The 21,620-nt window shown below is 35.4% G+C and overlaps 1 protein-coding gene across 1 annotated transcript; it reads left to right on the top strand.

The window, feature by feature from the left end:
• The first annotated feature begins 1,378 nt into the window (after positions 1-1,378).
• Positions 1,379-1,810, top strand: LOC125471055 (uncharacterized mitochondrial protein AtMg00810-like). Its single transcript, XM_048570921.1, has one exon. It carries the CDS (start codon positions 1,379-1,381, stop codon positions 1,808-1,810), a length of 432 nt encoding a protein of 143 aa, XP_048426878.1.
• Positions 1,811-21,620: the final 19,810 nt, after the last annotated feature.

The following is a 21,620-nucleotide window of genomic DNA, read 5'->3' on the forward strand; positions in this document are numbered from 1 at the left end:
TTAAAGCCTTGTAATGAAACCAAATTACAAGCCAAAACTACCAAGTGCATTTTTCTGGGATATGCTACCAAATATAAAGGGTATATTTGTTATAAGGTTTCTAAACAGAGAATTTATGTCTCTAGACATGTAGTATTTGATGAGACTCAACTTCCCTACACAGATTTGTTGGTACCTAATAAAGCACCACTTATATCCTCTGTCACTTACAATTCACAACTTCCATTGCCTGTGATGATAATGTTGTTTTGCCTATGCCTAGCTCTTCTTCCTCTTCTATAACAGTACCATCACATTCTTCTCATGACTTCTTATTTGTGCCTCCTAATTCTCATGTGTCACTCTCTAATTACATCTTCACCACTGTCATCTCAGTCCATTACTAGTTCTTCCACCTCTAATCCTCAAGTCCCTGTGGTACTTGTCAATAGTCTTGATGTTACTTTAGCAGATCAGTTTTGTCCTGAAGCAATGCAAGTGGTGTTGGAAGTTCCACCACTCAATTTGCATCCTATGCAAACTCAGAGCGAAAGTGGGATTATAAAGAAGAAAGCCTTGTTGGCTACTATTCAAGAGTCTGAGTGTACTAATTTATCTCTCATTGAACTAACTTCATACAAACATGCAATGAATGATCCTATTTGGTTTAAAGCTATGCAAGAGGAGGTCAGTGTTTCAAATAAACAAGGTACCTGGAGTCTGGTGGTGTTGCCTTCTACCAAGAACTTGGTGGGTTGTAAGTCGATATCCAAGATTAAGAGGCATTCTGATGGCACTATTGCTCGCCATAAAGCTCGTCTAGTAGCTAAAGGGTTCAGTGAAGAACCTGGAATTGACTATAGGGAAACATTCAGTCATGTGGTTAAACCCACAACTGTTAGGTTAGTATTGGCCCTTGCAGCTCACTTTAGTTGGTCCCTTAGGCAACTCGATGTCAAAAATACCTTTTTACATGGTATTTTGGAAGAAGAAGTGTATATGGCTCAACCTCCAGGGTTTACAGATGTTAATTCTCCTCACCTAGTTTGCAAGCTACACAAGTCTCTATATGGACTCAAGCAAGCTCCTCGAGCTTGGAATGATAGGTTTACAAAGTTCTTGCCATACTTGGGTTTTAAAAACACTTATTCAGACTCTTCTCCATTTGTCAAGCAGGTTGATTTTGGCATTGTCATTCTATTACTTTATGTGGATGATATTATCATCACATGAAGTATAGCTGCAGCTATACAACAAGTTATTGATGCATTAACAACTGAGTTTGACATCAAGGATTTAGGGGATTTTCATTTCTTTGGGCATTCAAATATCAAGAACTACAACTAGTTTATGTTTGTCTCAGTCCAAATATGTTTTAGACCTTCTTACTAAGACTGAGATGGTTGATTCCAAACCTTGTGACACTCTTTGTTTGCCTTACAATGGGCTTATTAAAGATGATGGTGATCCCTATATAAATCCTACCTTATACAGGAGTGTGGTAGGTGCTTTGCAGTATCTAACCTTTACAAGGCCCGATATAGCATTTTCTGTCCATCAAGTGTCTCAGTTCATGCAGAATCCCATGGCTTCCCATTTTACTGCAATCAAACGTATCCTGAGATATTTAAAGGGTACCCTTCATCATGGCATCTATTGTTCAAATGGACCACTGCAATTAAAGGCCTTCAGTGATGCGGATTGGGCAGGCAATCCAAATGATAGGAGGTCTACTACTAGCTTGGCTGTATTTTTAGGGAACAATCCTATTTCTTGGTCTTCCAAGAAGCAGTTGACAGTTTCTCGATCCTCCACTAAGGCTGAATATTGAGCTTTGTCATCCACTTCTGCTGAAATAGACTGGATCAAGCAATTGTTAGCATTTCTGCAGGTTTCTTTATCCTCACCACCTGTGTTATTTTGTGATAATTTGTCAACCATTGCTTTAGCTTTTAATCCAGTTAACCATCAATGCACTAAACATATTGAGGTTGACGTTCATTTTGTGCGGGAAAGAGTTGCTCAGAAGCAGCTTTCTGTTCAGTTTATGTCTTCTAAAGAGCAGTTTGTTGATATTTTGACTAAAGGCCTGAGTTCTCCTTTGTCTCTTACTCATTGTCACAATCTCATGCTCCGTCCATCGAAGCATGAGTTTGCGGGGGGATGATAGAGTATAATAGTTGATGTATAAGATGTTGCCATTTGTAATTAGATTAGAAGATCCGTTAGTTAAGGCAGTTAGTCTTGTAATTATAGGATTATAAATATCTCGGCCTTGTATTACTTGAAGATTAAGGAAATATAACAAGATTCTTCTTCTCTCTCTAAATTCTCTCTCTCTCTCTCTCTAAGTTTTCTTTATTCTTCTTCCTTGTGTAAGATTGATCTTGGTTAACATATATTAGCCCACACCTCTATCAAAACCTATAGCTTCGCCGTTGTAAAGGACGGTGTTTTATAGTGGTACTACTACAACAAAAAGCAACCCAAGTGATTTTCATTAACGAAAACAGAAGGAAATCCGTCTATATATGCAACATCAGCGAAGTAATAGGGTTGTCCTTATAGCCTTTGCAACACTGATGACTAATACATTGCTTTAGGACTTGTTTATAAACCATTAAATGGAAAATCTTTGGCCATTTCCTATAAGGAATAATATTTCCTATCAAACAAATCACAATTAGAGGAGTATACATAGCTTTTTCTTTTTATGCTTATTGAGTTATCCTGGTACACTTGATTTACATGTAAGATGGAATGATTCCTTACAATAGAAGGAGCCGATTTAGTAGTGTTAATTTATTTGTAATTTACTATGTAGGTCTCACTATAATATGTGCTTGTTTAACATTTCGTTATCTCCTGTGCAACATTAATCATTAATACATTGTTGATGACTTGTAAGAATACATACTTGCAGCTAAATCACAGTTTAATATGTATACAAATTTTTTTTCCTTTTGTGCTTTTCTGTGAGTTATTTATGCGTACAGGGAAAATTGTAATTCACAACTAAAAAGGAATGGATCCTTACAGATTTGTCCATTAATTTTTATTTTTAATTTACTACGTATGTCAAGAAATATTGTGATACAAAGACAAGTTCACGGGCTCATAGCTATTTGTAGGTTTTCTTTTGCTCACAAAATACGTACTTACATTTTAAAGGTTTAAGATATGGCCAAATCATTTTCACTCCTCATTTTTCTAATCGTTCTTGTTCTTCCGTGTTCAGGTAACTAGCTACTAGTCCCTCCACGTCCTATTGCAAATATCCATGCATGACGAATTTTTTACTACTATATACGCTGATTTTTAGTAAAACTCTTTCTTTTTTTTCTTTTTTTTATGTCTTCACTTGTCAAATATATCTGTGCAGCTACTACCGATGCCAAGAGATGCAAAGTGGTGAGAGCGGATTAGCTCTGCAATAATATAGGGTATGACGAGAAATGTGAAGAAAAGTGTTGGTTGCAAGATCTCAGCAGCTCGTCAAAATGCGAAAATACCCCCGGCGTGTCTGGTGAAATATTTTGCACATGCATGGTTCATTGCGATTAGGGTTTCTCTTTTATGTTGTATTGTGCGTCCCTTCATGGAATATCAATAAGGATGAGAAATAAATAAAAGAATACGTTACTTGGATCTTTGGATGATATAAGAATTATCCATCCATATATCCATCTTTCATCTCTCTTTTTGTTGTTCAACTGGTTTCGTTATCGTTGGCTGGCTGTTAAAGGACTCTCTTTTTTCTTTAGTGAACTTTTAGTTAACTCTCCTTGATTTTTATTTTTATTTTTTGAACTTTGAACCCTGAATGCGGTGAGTGGAAGAGAAAAATTTCATCCACCAAGCAATCACTTGCATCTCTCTTTCATTTATTTATAAAGAAATTAGATTTGATTAATGGAGAAAAATAATTATACCTGGGTTCCATTACAAATGGGGCGTGTCTCTCAAAGAAAAACAAAAATTTTTTACCTGATCCCAGTGAGTTAACTTCAAACAAATTAAAGATTAAATTCACAATTTTGTTTTCATCTAATTAAATTTAAAGATTGGAGTTTATGTTTACAAAAAACAAAAGTTGATAAAAAAAATTATGATATATTATATCTTGCGAAATGGTACCCTATGTAAGAGATATTCTAAAAGGCACAACAAGAAGACCATTAGGACCACAAATATAATGAATCGAATCAATATAAAATAGAGATGAACTAATTGTATTAAACTTATCTGTAGAATACAGAAGACGTGACTATTTCGGATGGCAAAAAGAGTCTTCTACTCTCTACAAATTGAAGAGTTCCAACAATGATAGGGCTTGCTCATAATAAAATGTGTACACAGGGCAATAAAGGCCTAGATCCTAACAACGTCATGGCATGCTCAATTATCTATCCACATGCTCCACCGATTGTGTGGACCCCGTCAATTCCTTTGAGTTTCATTCTTCCGAATGTACGTTGTGAGAGTAGTGACTATCCTTGTATAATTGCTAGGATATCTCTCAACCAAATCTATTATTAAATGAGAGATTGATACTCATAATCACAATAATATATTATATATCCCACCGTAGTAAGTTTACCAAATAGGAATTATGTACATAATTGGTCAATCAAAGTTAATACTATATTAGGACTGGAAGATCAATCAAATGATCAAGTGATGTAATTGACAAAGATATCGATACTCACAATAATTCTTACAACCCATGCATGGAAATTGTATATATGAAACCTTCTCCACAGATAAAAGCAATACCAGTGCATTAAAAGATCCATGAAAACTAATCAACTAATTTTTTTCATATCGCTCTTCCTCTGAGGAGGCGAAGGTACTTGCTGATTAGCTATATATTCCTTAGCCTCAAACTTTGATATTTTCAGCTTTTCTACAGCACAATACAAAGCCAGTAGTTAGGAACATATATAAGATACTTATGTTGTCCTAAGACTGAATATGGACCATTGATCAAGTTGTTTCTCACTTCAACTTGTAGTCTGAATTTAGGATTTGATAATATAAGCATTTATCTGAAAACATAACTACATAAAACACTACCCCATATGATCAATATGTTCCTAAAACTTTTAAACTTACCAGCACTCTCTTTGTTTCCACATTCGGTGTCACACCTCATCTCACAGAAAGTGTGACCGCTGGACCTTTCCATCTCTTGTCAAAGCACTCCTTGAATTCATCGTCATTAGCCTCGGCCTTGCAAACATGGATTGCTGCAAGAACAACCACAAACATGAGAAACACTGCAACAAGCTTCGAGGCCATAATCTTTTATTCGTCGTTATGATTATCTTTCTGTTTTAGTTTCCTCTATGTTTTCGAGTTTGTTCGTGACTTGATTGGGTGGATGGAGGAGGAGATAGACGAGAAAATATATTGATTAGGAGTTTGACACTTATTTTAGGCAATAACTACACCTGATAAATGGGAAATGTCAGTTACAAATGGTTGATACTGTTCTGGCATGGTATTGAGAGCGATGTCCGATTGCCTTATACAAAATTCACCAAGAAACGGTCTTCATGCCTCTTTCTTTGCAATCAAGTTTTTTCCCCTTCATTTGCAAATGCGGAGTTCATGGTTTTTAGGAAAACTAATATACAAAAATAAGTGGTATTGTATGGAATATTTAAGACAATTTGATTATATACGAGAGATTCCTCGTAGGGTTGGTCGAGTTTATGCAATTGTCACCTCACCACTGTTGAACATGAAATTGTCTAATTCTCCTTTGATGTTCTCCTTAAGCATGGAGTGGCAAGATGATTGACAAAAAGCCTCAACATGGCAATCACTACTACAAAATTATCTATAACTGGCGGTTCAAAAACCGACAAAAAAAGTATATTACTAACGGATTTTAAGCAAAATCTGACAGAAAATGAATGCAGTGTCAGATATAATAAGCGACAGAATTGCCAGCGTCAGGAAATAAATTTTCCGATAGAAAATACTCTAAAACCGATAGAAATTGTGTCGGATATAACCGACAGAAATTGTGTCAGATATAACTGACAGAAATTGTGTCGAATATAACCGACAGAGAATAAATTAATAAAGAATAAATAATAGCATTTTCTGTCAGATAAAACCGACAAAAAATATACAAAACCGCCAACACTTATGTCAGTTATAACCGACAGGAAATATATTAATAATAAATAAGACTATTCTCTGTCGGATAAAACCAACAACAAATAGATTAATAATAAAATATATATAAAAAGGTCTTGACGGCATTATCCCTTCTTCTTCTCCTTCTCGTTGAAAGTGAAAGTGACGACTCCTTGTCTGTCCTAATTTTTAATTTTGTATTCCCTGGAGCGGTTCTAATTCTTCTATGGTAAACTCTGTTTTACATTTTCTTCTTCGTATTCTTCTTCTGGCGGTGGTGTTGCTGGTGCTGTTCCTGCTATTGATGATGATGATGCCCCAACTCTTCAAGAAAAGTATGATGTGTTTATTAGTTTCAGAGGTGAAGACACCCGCCCTACTTTTACCAGCCATCTTCATGATGCTTTACTGCACAAGAAAATTGATGCATACATGGATTACAGACTTGAGAGAGGAGACGAAATTGGAACTGCCCTAGTAAAAGCAATCAAGAAGTCAAGGCTTTCGATCATCATTTTCTCCAAAAACTATGCGTCTTCCACATGGTGTTTGATTGAAATGACCCAACATGCTTGAACCAGATTCTGCAGCTGCAAACCAGATTGAGATAATAAGGTACACCATATTCTTCACTTCCTACAGTTCATCCTGAAAATACAAAGCAATGAGGATCAAATTGGTTGACCATCTTCGGCCACTAATTGATGGAATGGCGAAGAGTATGATTTGGCACCATGGATGGATCGTGAAGCTTCTGCATTGTGACAGGACATGAGAGATTACCTAAGAAACGCCATTTTTCGATGCTCGACTTGTCGTAGGTTTGGCCTGTACAGAGAGTGACTGGATCTTTGAACAAGTCCACGCTGATTGGGCATTTGAACAGATGGGGAATTCTCATTTCTTCAACTTGTTCTTTCATTTATGGACAATGGATGAAAACCCAACTCAAACAAATTTACAAATGCGTGTGTGTGGGTGAGGGGTTGGGGGGGGGAGTTTCTACAGGAAGAATAACATGAATTAAATCATAGGTGGAAGCATGTGGAAGGACTTACAGCGCTTTGCTTGTCTTTGTGCTCAAGGGCTTGCATAGCTTCTGCCTTGTTCATCCATGGTGATTGAACCGAGAAGGAGAAGGAAATGAGGAGAAGAGAAAAGGGGGAAGGGAGAAGCATCGGCGCAAGGAAAGAGATGGAGGGTTTTTATTTTGGAATATTGTCATTATTGTCGGTTAAAACCGACAGAAACATCTTTTTTAATAAAAATGGACATAAAAGTTTCATTACTATTGGTTTTAACCGACAGAAACAAAATGGCGGCAAAATTCCCTCCGAAATTTTTAAATTCACCCCAAAATTTTGTTTTACGATTTTAAAAAATAAAACAATAATTGTTTGGTTTAATAAATAAATAAATAATATGTATTTAAATAGAATACATTTTTTTAAATTAAATAAATAATTTTTTGGTTTAATAGATAATTTTTACACTTTTGGTTTAATAGATAATAATCCATGTAAAATATGCGATAAAGAAACAAAAAGAGAATTGTACAATGAAAATGTCATCACACAAACTAAATATTGTCTAATCAATACTTGAAAAACATAAATAAAAATTTAACACAAATTACTTTTCCCACTACAAAATTTAGGCAAATTTAACAGAGATATGTATTCTACGAAACTAGTTTCAATGATCTAACCGTCAAACTTGTTTGTAAATACTACAAGATTGCATATGTAAAAAATCACAAAAAAAAAAAAAAAACATTCAGAGATTAGGTAACAGAACAAAAGTTTTCGACGGTTATAAATGAAAAATCACAATTTAACGGTTATTTTAGCTCCAATTTTAATGATTTTTTACAGCAACACTTCTCGATCCTATAAGAATGCAATGAAAAAATTTGATCTTCAATTTAAAATATTTACACTAGTAGATACCACAAAATCTTATTTTATACTTAATGGAAGTATAATATTAACTCTAAGTATTTGTTTAATCTACCATTTTGACACCATATGCATTCTACGAAACTTTTTTCAACGATCCAACCGTCAAATTTATTTGTACACACTCCGAGATTGCATACGTAAAAATTCATAAAAAACAAACATTCATAGATTAGGTAACAAAACAAAAGTTTTCAACAGTTATAAACGAAAAATCACAATTTAACAATTATTTTAGCTCTGATTTTAATGATTTTTTACAGCAACACTCCTCGACCCTATAAGAATGCAATGAATAAATTTGATCTTCAATTTAAAATATTTACACTAGTGGATACCACAAAATCTTATTTTATACTTAATGGAAGTATAATATTAAGTCTAATTGTTTGTTTAATCTACCGTTTTGACGCAATATGCATCCTACGAAACTTTTTTCAACGATCCAACCGTCAAACTTATTTGTACACACTCCGAGATCGCATAAGTAAAAAATCACAAAAAACAAACATTCAGAGATTAGGTAACAAAATAAAAGTTTTTTACGGTTATAAACGAAAAATCACAATTTAACAATTATTTTAGCTCCAATTTTGATGATTTTTTACAGCTACACTCCTCGACCATATAAGAATGCATTGAACGAATTCGATCTTCAATTTAAAATATTTACACTAGTGGATACCATAAAATCTTACTTTATACTTAATGGAAGTATAATATTAACTCTAAGTGTTTGTTTAATCTAGTTTTTGACGCGATATGCATTCTATGAATTTATTTTTCAACAATCCAAATGTTAAACTTATTTGTACACACTCCAAGATTGCATAGTAAAAAATCATAAAAAACAAACATTCATAGATTAGGTAACAAAACAAAAGTTTTCGACGGTTATAAACGAAAAATCACAATTTAATGGTTATTTTAGCTCTGATTTTAATGATTTTTTACAGAAACACTCCTCGACCCTATAAGAATGCAATGAATAAATTTGATCTTCAATTTAAAATATTTACACTAGTGGATACCACAAAAGCTGATTTTATACTTAATGGAAGTATAATATTAACTCTAAGTGTTTGTTTAATCTACCGTTTTGACGCAATATGAATCCTACAAAACTTTTTTCAACGATCCAACCGTCAAACTTATTTGTACACACTTCGAGATTGCATACGTAAAAAATCACAAAAAATTAACATTCAGAGATTAGGTAACGTAACAAAAGTTTTCGACGGTTATAAATGAAAAATCACAATTTAATGGTTATTTTAACTCCGATTTTGATGATTTTTTACAGCTACACTCCTCAACCCTATAAGAATGCATTGAATGAATTTGATCTTCAATTTAAAATATTTACACTAGTGGATATCACAAAATCTTATTTTATACTTAATGGAAGTATAATATTAACTCTTAAGTGTTTGTTTAATCTACCATTTTGACGCCATATGCAGAAACGAAACTTTTTTCAATGATCCAACCGTCAAACTTATTTGTACACACTCCGAGTTGCATACGTAAAAAATCGTAAAAAACAAACATTCAGAGATTACGTAACGGAACAAAAGTTTTCAACGGTTATAAACGAAAAATCACAATTTAACGGTTTATTTTAGCTCCGATTTTAATGATTTTTTTACAGCTACACTCCTCGACCCTATAAGAATGCAATGAATAAATTTGATCTTCAATTTAAAATATTTACACTAGTGGATACCACAAAATGGAAGTATAATATTAACTCTTAAGTGTTTGTTAAATCTATCAATTTGATAGGATATGAATTCTACGAAGCTAGTTTCAACGATCCAACCGTCATATATGTTTGTATATATTCTGAGATAGCATGTGTAAAAAATCGCAAAGAAAAAAAAAACATTCAGAGATTATTCTGGCGGCCATCCAAAATTTTGCTTTGTTCATATCGGTTATATCTGACAGGGCCATGAGTGATAAAAAAAAATTTAAACATGTGTTTATTTATTTATTTTTAATCAATATAACATTTTAAAAAAATTGTTTGTGTGCCAAACAATGTGTTTTGTGACGTATTGAAAAAAATTGTTTGAATTTCTTTGTATCTTGTTGCTTGCCTGTGAGGGAGCATAATCCTTATTACAAAAATGATAGAGCTTCATATTGTAGTCTGTTGTTATTATTCTCTTAGAAAATTTATGGCTTATGGGAATTGGGTTCGTTAGACTTTAGGGTCATGAGTGATAAAAAAATATTTAAAATATGTGTATAGTTAATTATTTTTAATCAATATAACATATTAAAATAATAAAATTTTCATTTATGTCGGTTGTAACCGTCAGAATACTAAAATAATAACCGTCAGAAAGTAAAATAATAAAATATTCAATTTCTGAAGGTTGTAACCGCCACAATTAACTTAAAAACCGCCAGAAACTTCAAAAATATTATAAAAAAAAAAAGATTCAAAAATATTGTCGGTTATAACCGATAGTATTTTTATGATATCCGCAATTAAATATCCGCCAGGACTTTATGTTGGATATAACCGACATGATTTTTCTAATATCCACCACTAATTAAATGATGTGTCGGATATATTTTATCCGACAAGATTTTTCTAACATCCGTCACCATCATCCGCCACCTAAAGCTAATATTGTAGTAGTGAATGCGGACTTCATCTTGCTCCCTAGAGGAAAATACAATCAATTTGCCATTGTACGTGTTTGGGTTAATATTTGAACTGGCTTGAGGGAGACAAAGCCCAAAGATACCAATTGAAGAGGATTTGCCCGAAGCCCAGCACGAAGCCCAAGAGCAAAATGAAGCATTCTCAACCAAGTAACCAAACACTTGCTTGCCTACTGAAGTGACAAGTCATCGAGACTAACCTACTATTAGCCAAAAAGCATTTTCTAGTGGCATTCAAGTAAAATGGCTGATGACTCGCTACCCTCCAAATACTTTCGGGCAAGAACCAAGCCACTGCAAGTCGGGCTAAGGTGCCTATAAAAGAAGAAAGAGTTAACAAAGATAAGGGCACTCAACCAATCAAACAAATAAACTTACAAAATCTGCTCTCAAGCCAAATTTGCAAACCCAAAGCTCTAGTAAGCCCAGATCTCTGATCTCTTTAGCGATAGTCTCCCCAAAAAGTCTACCTTTCTCTAGTTTAAAGCTTTGCTACTTCTGTAGTATCGATCCCCTTGTGTAAACTTGTTTACCAGCCATTACTTTTCAAGCATACAATCATTGTAATCTCAAAGAGAAGCGACTGCAAGAAGTTCAACCTTGCTGGACAAGGTGAAATCTTACCCGAAGCTCTTTGTTTGTCCTTGATGAGTCAATATTATATTATATATTTTACCCTAATCTTAGTATAATTTGGTAATTATTTTGGTAGAATTTTGATACTTTGCTTTATATTCTCAATGTAGGACATTCGACTTCCTCTGTAGTAAAATATGATCAAATGGATAAATTTTGAAGCGATTCAAATCGGAGACGTTTGTGTGTCTCTTGGCTTATTCGTATCAAAATTTGGGATTTTTCTACATAACGGTTATTTTTTGGCGATCTAATAAAGGAGCAGTGCGCATTGCTGAAATGTGACATTTTTGGGCTTAAACTGCGTTTTTGGAGCCCAAGATGACCTCAGATGTGTTCATGGCCTTCTGGAGAAGTGTTCAGAATAGTCCAAGCTTTAGATCGAGCTAGTTTGGGCCAGTTTTTGGAGCTGATTTGGGTCCAAAACGTGGCTGTGCAGATTTTTTGGCGAATTTACCAAGTTAATTTAGGATTATATTTCCTATTTTATTTCAATTTATTAGGTTTCCTAGTTTTATTCTAAGACCTTTTACTAGGAGGATTTTAATTAGAGTAGTATAAATAAGGCTTTTTAGCCATTAGGCAAGATAGGAGGGAACGCACACACTATTCTAGAGAGTTTTTGAAGTTTATTTTTAAGGTGTTTTCTATAATTTTTTTTCTATTTCAATAAAATTCTTTTGTTTTATGATTGTTCGTAACTAATTTCTATTTGCTAAGGCGATGCCTTGAGCCTTAGCATGAATATGTAGTTTTTATTTAATTGCTTGTGATATTATGCATGCATACTTTGAATTATTAATCACTGTGTTTTAAACTATCTTTGTGTCTTTATAATTTGCGACCCAGTAGAGGAGGACAACGGAGAACGAGTGGAGCAGACGAATACGAAACATAATGTCATAGAAAGACTAGAGCCATTGATTTAGATTTCTACGAACCCAGAATTTCCAGGCCCCCAAATCAAATCCAATCGAATTGGATTTTCAAGAACCTCAAAAAAACCCCAAAGTTGATTCTAGAATCCGATCAGAGATTTCAGATCTAACGAAGAAGAAGCAAGCAGAAATGAAAATCTAGAGAGAGAAAAAGGGGAAGGAGGACTTATCTGAAAGGCAAACGCGCAACGGAGAAAGATAGGCGAAATGAGACGGATGGAGAAAGAAGGTTTAGAAGGGTGTAGGAATGGGCTTTTATAGCAGGAGATGGGAGGGTTGGGTGGGTGTGGAAAATAATAAAATTAATGACCTTTTTTTAATAATTACAAGTGCTAAATGCTAATTTGGTGCATCATGGCTGATGTCAATGGCGAGGACAGCTAATACGTTAAAAAATTATAATAGGACATTTTTTCGTATTCAAATGGTTACGATTAAGTCACGTAAACAACTTGTATTGACTTTTTTTGCAAAAAGAAAAAAAAAGATAAAAAGAAAAATGTAAAAGGAGAGAAGAAGGAGAAGGATTTAAAAAGGAGAGAATCCCGTTCCCCTCCTATTCTCATCCCATTCTCTTCCCTCCTCTCACATATTCACTATTAAAAAATTAACACAAAACATTGACTTGACTTAACCGTAATCATTCAAATAAAAGAAAAAGAAAAGAAAAATAAGACTAGAAAGGGAGAGAATCCTACTCCATTTAAGAGTGCTAAAATTTAGTGGTGCGCAAGACTAGACCATTCTGACATTATAATACGCACTTCATATTCAAATCGAATTTTCATTTGTCTTTGTGCATACATATTTCTCTCTTAGTAAATAAAATTCCAGTTATCAAATTAGATGAAATTTTAAAAACCTGGATTACTTGATCCGATGGTCTTGGTGGAAGAGATCCGAAGATGATCTCTTCTCATATGAAAATTACTTACCCTTAGCAGAAGGGTAGGTGAAAATTATTCTTCACGTTCTTTTTGGATTGAGTAAGGGGGATAGGCCAGACCCAACAAAATGGAAAATTGATCTTTACTTCACCTTCTAAGGAATAAATTTCTTAATCCGAATCTTTTGAGTGCAACGATATATTTTTACACTGAAGAGATAAAGAGTTCAGCTAAACTATACAATAGACAACTTAATTTGGTATCAAATTTGTCATCCATGAGATTCGAACTAAGATTTCTCATTTACAAATGAAGAAAAATACTAACAGATTATAGTGCTGAGTGACCTCAATCCGAATCTAAGTTGTGTTACTAAATTTGTTGCAAATTAATTGACGCAAAAGGAAGAAAATCATTGCGAGTATGGAAGATCTCTTGAAATATCAACCTAATGGAGCGTAATATATACATGTACAGTGCAAGGACAACCCATTTTTCCTGACGCACCTTGCCATTAGTTACACGGTGGAAAAAGGTAGTTGCATGCACCATGGCATTATGTTTGAATATTACAGAAGGCATGAACTTTCTGTCACGTACTGGCCCGAGCCCCCACCACATCTCGGGCTCAACTTCACCGTAGCACGATATTGTCCGCTTTGGGCCCTTACCACGCCCTCACGGTTTTGTTTCTGGGAACTCACACGAGCAGAACTTCCCAGTGAGTCACCCATCATGGAATTGCTTTCGCGCTCGACTCGCTTAACTTTGGAGTTTCGATGGAACCTGAAGCCAGTGAGCTTCCAAAAGGCCTCATGCTAGGTAAAGATAGGAATATACATATGAGGCTTACAAGATTCACTCCCCTGGGCGATGTGGGATGTTACATTCCACCCCCCTTAGGGCCCCGACATCCTCGTCGACACACTTCCGGGCAAGGATTGTCTCTGATACCAAATTGTCACATTCCGGCCCGGGCCCCACCATATCCCGGGCTCGACTCCACCATAGCATGATATTGTTCCCTTTGGGCCCCGGACCACGCCCTCACGGTTTTGTTTCTAGGACTCAGAAGAGAACTTCTCAGTGGGTCACCCATCCTGGGATTGCTCTCATGCGAACTCGCTTAACTTTGGAGTTCTTACGGAACCCGAAGCCAGTGAGCTCCTAAAAGGCCTCGTGCTAGGTAGAGATGGGAATATACATATAAGGCTTACAGGATCCACTCCCCTAGACGATGTAGGATGTTACACATTTGGTTTTCAATTATTTTATTTTAGGGAATATCAATATTCTCTTTTAGTGAGGAAACATGTTATCTTTCTTATTCTAATGTTTTTATAACAAGCATATGTTAGGTTTTATTCTCACTAAAGACAAATTTGAATTACATTATTATAGCACTATATTATGAGGCCTAACCCACTCTCCTACTCCTTTAGTGCAGAAAATGTCGTTCGTTCGTTCAAAATAAAAAAACAAGCAAACGTTTCCATTTGCTAATAAAATTGTTTTTACGAGTCGTATGTTATTAGGTCTCATTACCAAAGAGACTATCAATAACAACTTTTCCACCAACTACTTGTAACTGCTGGCTTATTTTTAGCAACACTCACTAAAACTTGATTTCAGTCTTACTTTTCTCCTTCAAACTCAAAGTCACAACTTTCGTCTTTGAAACTCAATTTTGATCCCATTTTATTCCAGAAACTCAAAATTTGCCACTTTGTTTCCTAAATCTCGATTTTGATTTTACTTGCATCTATTAGCAAAATAACCATTAACAATTGTTTTTACATAGGCTATTGATAATATTTTTGCACGCAACACGGATTACTATTTTTACACGCAACATTGATTATTGTTTCTATACATTTTTGTACACACTATCATCAACCATTGTACCCCACTATCGTGTATTATGTATGCACGGAGTGGAACAAATATAAATTCAAGAAATCGTGTCAACCCGATGAAGTGGTTTTCAACTCCATTAAGTCCACTTGACACACCCCAACCCGGAATGTCCACTAGGACCCCGAATCGAGCTATGTTGGCTGACACCTGGAAGGTGACGAAGCCATAAAGTGTGATAGTGTATAAAATGTGAATAAATTTAAACTTAAAAGTGCATATATACACAACTACGCAGTGAGCAGGTATGGACCCATTTCACACGTGATACAGAGCATAAGACAAGTGCAGTGAACAAAGATAATAATTATACCATCAATATAAGCCACTAGAACTGGGAGTGCCACATTTCCTCGTCGATACGAAACCATGCTACTAGAACCTGGAGGGGTGAAAAATAGAAAGTGTGAGTGGTCAAAACAAAGACTTTCAAAATCATTTCCATTATCAAAGTTAGTAACCCCTTGCCGTAAAACTTGAATAGTTTCCAGAAAATCATACTACGTATAAGTATGAAATCAAATGTATAACAATAGTAAATCCAAAAGTATACCACGACATAGCATCTCGTTAGCAACATAAATAATCATGTGTTTAATAATCTATACTAGCACGCAAGTCAGAAGTCACCTATGGTGACATGTACAATTGCACCCATATCTCCTCAATCAATGCTAGCACATAAGTCGAAGTCACCTATAGTGACCTGTACGATTTATCCATCTTTCATTAATCAATGTTAGTCAATAGCTCAATAACATGCTAGCCAATAGCTCATCAATATGCAATGATATGCTAGCCAATAGCTCATCAACATGCTAGCCAATAGCTCAATAACATGCTAGCCAATAACTTATCAATATGCAATAACATGCTAGCCAATAGCTCATTAATATGCTAGCCAATAGCTCATCAATATGCAATAACATGCTAGCCAATAGGTCATCAACATGCTAGCCAATAGCTCAATAGCTCATCAATATGCAATAACATGCTAGCCAATAGCCAATAGCTCATCAATAAGTATACCGGCACATGAGTCGGAACCACCTAAAGTGGTCTGTACGACAAGCTGGGTGTAAATAAGTACGCTCAAGTGCTACGATCACGTGAAGGTTGTGCGACGAATCGCAGTTCACCTACGAGTCGGAACCACCTAATGTGGTATTTACGACAGGCTGGCACCTACCTTGGATTCAAGGTGAGCGTGTGGTGCGGGAGGTGAACGATCACGTGAAGGCTAGGCCCTTGCCACGGGTGGGAGCACTAACACCGGGGTGTAGGTTTATGAGCTCTAATATATCTCAACACAATCATACCCACTACCATCATCATCATCAAAGTGTACTTACCTGAATCTCACCTGAGCGTCCGCAGCATCATTTGGCACTTCAAAGCATTCACAATAATTAGATTTACGTAATATACGTACGAATATGCCATGATACAATCTAAACCCAACATTTCATAGTGTTTCCAAATATATATAATATAACATAGCGTGAAATGCATAATCTATAACGCCCCACTTCCAAACTACTTAGTTTTGGGAATAATTATTGGTGATAAGCTCAACTAGACACTAGTTTAATTAACTATCACTACTTACGTTTCCTTACTTCAATTTCTTGATTCTTCATACATTGATTTATAACCAACATTTAACCACCAACACATAAAGTTAAAACTCACATTTTACACCAATGTCCCTCACATTGTTCAATTCCCCAAACAAAGCTATTGTCTCGATTATTTAATCTCACATCTTGTATGACTGCATCTAACGTCTCGTTAGACTGCCTACGTACCCTAAACAGGGATCAAGCCATTAGTAGTTCACGTTAATTATTTGCATGTGACATGCATAAATCAATTTAGAAACGTTTGCGGAACTATCAATTATATACATATGATAAGAAGGAAAAGATCCACTCACCTGAAGTCCACGCTATGATTCTCTAGCGCACGCAACGAGGCGTCCCGAATGATTGGCGCCTGCGACCAATTATCGAATCACATCTCAGAACTCTTATCAATAGAATACATAATTCACGTAAAACACATCCTCAAGGATGTTCTAAAATAGTTCAAGACCCATTAACCACAAGTCAACCGTCGATCAAAGATCGACGGTAGGGTCTACACCCTGTATAGCTCGACCCGGAAGATCTGCATATCAGATCCCAATCCGCAACTCCCAAAGATCCACAATATGCTTCTAGAATAACATATTAAAATTTCATTACGATCCAACGGTCGGATCTTCGCCAATTGCCCAAAACCAAGTGGCGGTTAACATTTATTTTACTAACTTACAAATCCAATTCGGGAAGATCCGTAAGTTGGATTCCCTATCCATAAATTCCTATGATCTTAAAATATTACGTATTATAATGTATCCAAGTTTGGTGACGATCCAACGGTCGGATCATCGATTCACATTTTTATCAAGTAATGTATCGTAACGAATTTAGGTTCCAACGATCAACCTACGTCATTCAAATATCAAAACTGAATTCAAGACATTCAATATAGTTTAAAAATAGTATTGGCGGCCCACTGGCCATGCGCTGCCGTGGGTGGCGGTCAGCCGCCCAGACTCGCTGGAAAATCCAACTATTTCCAAAAATTCTCAAAATTCACAGAAATGAAGATCTCAGTGAGTGGAGCAACTTTCATACCTGCCATGAAGTCCAAAAGTGGGTGGAAGATGATCAATTTTGCCCACAAAGCCGACGGGTGCCTAAAGTTTCCCAGTGTCGATTCGTCTTCTACAGTGGTCCAACGGGGTCAAGGTTGGTTGGGTTTTTCTCCTGGGATGATGGGCTACAAAGCCCAGGTGGTGGCATCTGCCATCGCTTTGCCGACTTGCCGGAAAATCGAAAAGAGTGGCCGAAGCACTATTGATTTTCGTCGACTTTCGTGGCCTCTAACCGCCACATACCATGGTTAATCAAGATGGTTCTTGGGTGAGTTTTGTAGAGGGGAATGAGAGCTTCAAGATGGTGGTGGTGGCGTCGAAAAACTCCACCGGAGTTGGCTGGAATCAGCCTTGGAAAATGGGAGCTCGCGGTGGGTGTGGGTCGACGGGAAGGCTACTTCCCTTTTCTTTTTTTTTTTCTTTTTGTTTTCTCTTCTTCTTTCCTCATTTCTGATTAGGCTTCACCCGCACAAAGTGGTGATTTAATTTAATTAAAACTAAATCTTGAATAACCAATTTCGAACGTCCGTAACTATACCGTTATAATCCGAACTTGCACACGGCTTTCGCCGTTCGTACCAACGAGTACTATGAGGATATGCTAAACGAATAAGTCTCACATCTCCCAAATCGATGGTCAACGGAAGTCAAAGTCCTTACCTCTAGGGCATTTTCGTAAATTCACGTTTTTAAAATTAATAAAAATGTAAAATTTGGAACGGGTTGTCACACCACTGACTTGAAAGTCGCTCATTCTGTTACTAATGAGTCTATATAGCGAAAATGGAATATCCCCACATATAATTAGTTTTTGTTGTTGCTTCTTTGGTGCAACTTCGTTGGCATTTTTATATTTCCGATGGTTGCATCTGTTTGTTGCTCGTTTGTAAAGTCTTTTCTCTACAATATATTTTATTTTATTTTAGTTTTTCAAAATGAAAAAGGTTGTGAAGGTAAAACAACTTGTACTTGGTGTGAAAGATAAGCAACTTATTTTGACCCAAAAAAAAAAAGATAAGCAACTTATTTTATACATGAACAAATGAACATGGTCAATGTCTAAACCAACAAGGTCAAGACAACTTCAAAATTAATCAATTTAACACATACACTTTATACAACACACAAATTGTATAAAAATGACGTCATAACAGTCGTTTATTTGTATCGTTAGTGTTAAAATGTTGTATAAGACATTATGGGCTTACTGGGCTTAGATATACAATTGACTTTTTACTATTTGGGCTCAGCTCTGCTATAACCCGGCCCTGCAAGTAGTCATGGCCCATGTTAGTGATATTTAACAAAACCTTTCTATTAAGTTACAAAATAAAACACAATAAATTGCAGCTCAAGTGGTTAATAAAATTCACTAGTGCACTCAATGTCTTAGATTCGAGTCATCCTCCTCCACTATTGCTTTGTCTCAACAACATAAAGACTCACATAACAAAACAAATCAACTTAGTAATCTTCATTTTGGTAACTAACAATGATCAAATATTTTACTTGTAACATGATTATAAAATTAGTGATAGTTTTGAAAGAAATCTTGTTGCTTATATCTAAACGAGTGATATATCCAAACAGATACACAAAGAACGAGGCTCGGGACTCAAATCGATTCCTTAGTGTTCCAAATAGTTTTAGAAAAAAAAATAGTGATTGTTATGAGGTGATTGTGTCTAAATGTTCAAAATAACCATGATAAGTTAGAGCATAGAAGAAAAAGTTGTAATTGTAATTCCTCTCTCTAATCTTCTTCAAGCCATAGTAAAGCAAATCAATGCTAAGAAGCCTCTCTCAAAATTGACTCTTCATGAACTATTTGTCACCTCATAATTTAACCTCAATTTTCTTGTCAACCTTAAAAATATGAAGTGACAGAGAATCCATGGAGATTCAATTTTTAAAGAATCACTAAGCATTTCTCGAAGATAATTATAGAACTTGTCATTTCTTAACAATTTGTAGAAGAGTTATAAGAACTGATAAAAATTCATAACAAGGGTGGGTTCAGTGAAACAAAACACGGGTTCAAATAGTCAAAAGGTCTAAAACTACAGATGCTGACCTTTACGTCGTTGTTTAACAAAATCATAATTGTATCCCTGTAACAAAATTCCGATTACATTCCAGTAGCGCCAAATCTCGGATCAAGATTCAACCAACATACACACACAGAGACTAAAGGTTGAGGAAGAAGAACAAGAAGAAAAGTAGAAATGGATGTGGACGACGTGCTGCTGGACGACAAGGTGAAGAGGATGAGGGATCTGCTGTCGAGCTTATACTCCCCGAACCCTTCATTGTTGTCTCCTAACTCTAACTCCTCGTCCAAGTACGCCACTCTCGACTTCATCAACTCCACCTTCTTCGATCCCGACCAGTACATGCATCTCCTCGTACGATCTCCAACTCTTATCTTTTACAAATACATGATTGATTCAACTGTTTTGTTTGCTTAAGTTTGGGACAATCGTAATCGTTACTAATAATTTGGGCAGATTTAGGGTTGAATTGGAAGGTTGTGTCTGGAAATTTATGAATATTTACGTTGTAGCAAAGTTTGTAAAGCTGAAAAATGGAATTAATGGCTGCTCAAAAAAATGTCATCAAGTTGTTTTGAATTGAGCTAGGAATTTTGTGGAATGGAACGAACCATTGGTTTTCATAGCAGAACTGGAGACGGGCATTTGGTTCAGAATCACGGTAGAGGACTTTGTAGGAATATTGTTGATTTCATATGGTGATGTATGTTTTCTTCGATAAGTTGATTGCGTGTGATTTGTTGCATTTGTATATAGGGACGAAGCCAGAGATTTGTATGAGTGGGGGCATCCTTAAACAACAAAGTCACAATTAAAAATCTCAAGAATTTATTGAACAAAACATTAATATATTAATCCATAAAGTTTTTCATATAACATATTATAATATTCCTCGAATCGTTTTCATATTTTGAAAGCGTTGCATAACAATATCATTACCAATACCATTAAATATCTCTTTATATTAAAATAATCATGTTATCATTCATCCATTGATCTCTAAATTAGAAAGCTAAATTCCAAATTGAAATGCCAAAAACAAATAATGAAGTAAAGTCGTATAAAATACCTTGTGGAGTAAAATTCTTGTGTTGAATTTTGATAATTGATTACTTGAACTCCAACTGTCTATAACACTCCAAATTCAATTGACTTTTGGTTGAATGAAAGGGAGCAAAATTTGGAGAAGTTGAGGACTGGAATTGCTTTGCCGTACGTGGTGGGATGAGTTTTGTGTGGATTAACGACCTAGGGTTAGAAAAACAAGCAAACGTTTCCATTTGCTAATAAAATTGTTTTTACAAGTCGTATGTTATTAGGTCTTGCTACCAAAGAGACTATCAATAACAACTTTTCCACCAACAACTTGTAACTGTTGGCTTATTTTTAGCTACACTCACTAGAACTTGATTTCAGTCTTACTTTTCTCCTTCAAACCCAAAGTCACAACTTTCGTCTCTAAAACTCGATTTTGATCCTATTTTATTCCTGAAACTCAAAATTTGCCACTTTGTTTCCTGAATCTCAATTTTTATCTTACTTGCATCTATTAGCAAAATGACCATTAGCAATTGTTTTTACATAGGCTATTGATAATATTTTTGCACGCAACACCGATTACTATTTTGCACGCAACATAGATTATTGTTTCTAACCATTGTACCCCACTATCGTGTATTATGTATGGACGAAGTGGAACAAATGTAAATTCAAGAACTCGTGTCAAC

The sequence above is a fragment of a genome, unplaced genomic scaffold (assembly GCF_019419815.1).
Source record: "Pyrus x bretschneideri cultivar Hongxiangsu unplaced genomic scaffold, Pyrus_bretschneideri_v1 Contig56, whole genome shotgun sequence".
Taxonomy (NCBI): domain Eukaryota; kingdom Viridiplantae; phylum Streptophyta; class Magnoliopsida; order Rosales; family Rosaceae; genus Pyrus; species Pyrus x bretschneideri.